Source organism: Garra rufa, chromosome 9, assembly GCF_049309525.1.
Source record: "Garra rufa chromosome 9, GarRuf1.0, whole genome shotgun sequence".
Lineage (NCBI taxonomy): Eukaryota > Metazoa > Chordata > Actinopteri > Cypriniformes > Cyprinidae > Garra > Garra rufa.
In genome coordinates this window covers 10,879,175-10,883,742 of record NC_133369.1, presented here as the reverse complement: position 1 = coordinate 10,883,742, position 4,568 = coordinate 10,879,175, and the positions used below count along the sequence as shown (strand labels likewise).

At 34.7% G+C, this 4,568-nt stretch overlaps 1 protein-coding gene across 1 annotated transcript in view; it reads right to left on the bottom strand.

Annotated features, from left to right (window-relative positions):
* Positions 1-3,406: 3,406 nt before the first annotated feature.
* The window catches only part of LOC141343147 (oxidation resistance protein 1-like), a 121,597-nt gene continuing 120,435 nt past the window's right edge, over positions 3,407-4,568 (bottom strand). The window contains exon 5 of the mRNA XM_073847749.1: positions 3,407-3,514. Coding sequence (XP_073703850.1) covers positions 3,407-3,514 — 108 coding nt within the window. The remainder of the gene's footprint in view (positions 3,515-4,568) is intronic.

Here is a 4,568-nt window from a genome sequence, read left to right as displayed (position 1 = left end):
CAAAACATATGTTATTGAGTACTCAGTACTGACTTAAATAATATATTTTACATAAAAGATGTTTACATATAGTCTACAAGAGAAAATAATAGCTGAATTTATATTAAAAAGTTTACACCCCCTTGATTCATAATACTGTGTTGTTATCTGAATGATCCACAGCTGTTTTTTTGTTTGTTTGTTTAGTGATAGTTGTTCATGAGTCCCTTGTTTGTCCTGAACAGATAAACTGCCTGTTATTCTTCAGAAAAATCCTTCAGGTCCCACAAATTCTTTGGTTTTCCAGCATTCTTATGTGGGGTGAAAACTTTTTCAATTTGAAGATCAGACTAAATTTAACTTATTTTGTCTTTTGGGAAACATTTAAGTATCTTCTGTAGCCTCTGAAGGGCAGTACTAAATGAAAAAAAGATGATATTTAGGCAAAATCTTCATTCTGTTCAAAAGTTTTCACCCCCCAGATCCTAATGCTTGGTTTTTCCTTCTGAAGCATCGGTGAGTGTTTGAACCTTCTGTAATAGTTGCATATGAGTCCCTCAGTTGTCCTCAGTGTGAAAAGATGGATCTCAAAATTATACAGTCATTGTTGGAAAGAGTTCAAATACACAAAAATGCTGGAAAACCAAAGAATTTGTGGGACCTGAAGAACAGCAGGCAGTTTAACTATTCATGCATTACGTAATCACGTTGGAAAAGTCACACATGGTTAGTTCTTCGTCTGTGTACTTCGGTCCAAAAAGGTAGGGTAGAATGAAAAACTTTATCTCATTTTCTCCTCCAACTTCAAAATCATCTGTCATTGTTGTTTTACCTTTTTTTCGTAAAGGTTGTTTGACTTTCTTTGCATGTTCGCTTTGTAAACACCGGATCGGTACTTCTGCCATCATCGAGCTAGTGCAAAATGAGCATTTGTGGTTAAAAAGCATATAAAAATTTATTTTTCTTAGAAAATGACAGATCGTTTTAGATAACCCTGCTGAAAAAAAACAGCTAAATCCAGCCTAGGCTGGAAGTAGCTGGTTTTAGCTGGTCTCCCAGCCTGACCAGCTAAGACCAGCCTGGCCAGGCTGGAAAAAAAACCTCTAAAACCAGCCTGCTGACCAGCTAAAACCAGGCTGGTTGACCAGCTAAAACCAGTCAACCAACCTAGGCTGGTTTTAGCTGTTTTTTTCACTTTTTTTAGAGGGATCATGTAGAGCCCTTTAAAGCTGCATTGAAACTGCAATTTGGAACTTCAACCCGTTTGCTCCCATTGAAGTCCACTATATGGAGAAAAATCCTGGAATGCTTTCCTCAAAAACCTTAATGATTTTTGACTGAAGAAAGAAAACATGAACATCCTGGAAGACATGGGGGTGAGTAATATATCAGGACATTTTCATTCTGGAAGTGAACGTCTCCTTTAATATCACACTTAACCTCTGCTGATCTGAGGAGTTTCATGCTGTCATCGACTGAAGCAAAGCACCCCAAGAGTTTCTGGGCATGAAATCAGACCAGTAACACTGGGACAAAGTCACCTTTCCTGCTGTCAGCCAACACCAGCAGCCACTGGTAATTAACACTGGCCATCTCTCTAACACACACACACACACACACACACACACACACACACACACACACACACTGGCCTTCCTCCTCCTCTTCTTTTCTCTGCCAGTCTCTCACTCCCTCTCGTCTTCTCGTGATGCAGACTAAATTTAGCATAAAGCAGGAAGGGAGGGTGAGATCAGGATGATACGAGACAAAAAACTCCTCAGGAGAATCAATTCAAAGTCACCAGATTTCATAGACAGAGTCAATGCTGCTTGTATAGACAGACTTTTGAATATCAGCACAGAGTCTGAACCACTCTGCAGCTTATTCTAGCCAAGAACCGCCCACTTAGACAGGAGAAAACCATATGACTGACATGTAATACGATCAATGACTGTTTGACAAAATTATATAAGGAATGAATAATTATATTAACAATTACCATTAATTTCCTTCATTTTTCTCACTCTCATGTCATCCAAGATGTTCATGTCTATCTTCAGTCAAAAACAAATTATGGTTTTTGAGGAAAACATTCCAGGATTTTTCTCCATATAGTGGACTTCAATGGTGGCCAACAGGTTGAAGGTCCAAAATGCCGTTTCAATGCAGCTGCAAAGGGCTCTACATGATCCCAGCCGGGGAATAAGGGTCTTACCTAGCACAATGACCCATCATTTTCTAAAAACAAAATAAAATAAAAAATTATATACTTTTAACCAAAAATGCCCATCTTGCACTAGCTTGACTTCACACATCACTTAGTCATGTCAGAAAGGTCACATGTGACAGGCAGAAGTACCAAACCTATACAGAGCGAATGTGCAAAGAAAGTCAAACACCCTTTAAAAAGAAAAAACAACGACGTTGGACAATTTTGAAGGTGCAGGAGAAAAGGAGATGGAGTTCTTCGCCCAACACAGATGAAGAACTAACTGTGCATGACATTTACAATGTGATTACACAATGCATGTCATGCTAGTGGAAGATGAGCATTTGTGGTTTAAAAGTATATAAATTATTATTTTTTATTATTTTTTAGAAAATCTCCAAATAGCTTCAAGAAACCTACCTGCAAAGCTATAGTACTGTTAAAAGTTTTGGGCACTTGTGTAAAAATGCTGTAAAATGAGGATGCTGACAAACATAATGTCATAAACAGATTTTCTTTATCAATTAACTTCTATTAACTTTTATTTGATGCGACCATCCTTTGCATTGAAAGCAGCTTTTGCCCTAGGTGCACTTGCACATAGTTTTTCAGGTAGCTTTGCAGGTAAGTCTCTTGAATCTTGGCATCTTGGAGATGCTGCCACAGTTCTTTAGGATTTAGTCTGTCTCAGTTTGTTCTGTTTCTTCATGTCATTCCAGACAGACTGGATGGTGATGAGATCAGATCTCTGTGTGGAGCACTGGCTGCTGTCAGTCAATCTCACTAGATTACAATTAATGGCAAAATGAATGTTCGGAAAAGTAAACTGATATTTCCTACTGACACACTACAGCAAAAGATAGAAATAACTGTCTTAAAACCATTTTTTAGCTGGTGAAAAATACTAGTGTTCTAATAATTTTGACCACTGTACATATTCTTCAAATTACCATGGCAGTACTTTCTGGCTAATGTATCTACTGCCTTATAGGATGCATAACCTCAGCATCTACTTCTCCAAGCTGAAAATAAACTGCACTCTGTGGTCAGCGTTCACTATTACTCTTCATTACACACAAACATGCCAGGGCATCCACTTTAATAATTAATACATGCCCGGTCTGTAGCGCCGCAATAACAGCTCCGTAATTAAAAGATCGTTACAGCTTGGGAAAAGAGCTGTTTGCTTTACTGAAGTGCTTTCTTTACACTACTGAATCAAAGCGCACCTGGCTGACGCTCACGCGGCTGTGTCTCTAGAGGACTCTGTAGTGTGGCTCTCTGGCTGAGGAGGTCAGTAAGCATGGCTGCCTTGCTGTGTGCTGCCTACATATACAGCAGCCTATTAAGGGTCAGCGTACATGTTAGAAATAGACGTACAAATGATTCTAGCTACACAAACTCCATTTTGTGTGATCAGTGTGCTAATTTACAACATCCAAGTAGGTGTTGCATTCTCAGCATTGCCACAAGAGGCGTCTATTGAACATTAGCAAAAATTGTCTTTATGACCTACTGTTAAGGCTGAGGAAATTACTAGCAAGTTAGTGGTAAATTTATAGTTGGCTACTTAATGCACTGGCGAAAAATGTTGCTGCAATTAGTTATAACAACTTAAAATAACATTTTAAGCCTTTTTTTTATTTTTTTCGTTATTCAGTATATACCTGTCAATTATTACTATTATTTCATTATTATATATATATATATATATATATATATATATATATATATATATATATACACATACACACACACACACACACACACACACACACACACACACACACACACGTACATTATTATATATTATTACTATTATTTTTTTATTCGATATCTGTCACTACTGGATATTTAATTGTGCAAAGTGTTTTTGCATTATATTACACATTATCTTATGATTTAATTGATTAAATATTTTTAAAATTATCTGTCAATTCTTACTATTATTTTGTTATTCGATATGTATATATATATATACATACATATATATATATATACAGTATATACACACACATATATATATATATATATATATACACACACACATATATATATATATATATATTATATACTGTGTGTTATGTATATATATATATATATATATATATATATATATATATATATATATATATATATATATATATATATATATATATATATATATATATATGTGTGTGTATATACTGTATATACACACACATATATATATATATATATATATATAAACACAGTATATATATATATATATATATATATATATATATATATATATATAATATATATATATATATATATATATATATATATATATGTGTGTGTATATACTGTATATACACACACATATATATATATATTATATATATATATATATATATAT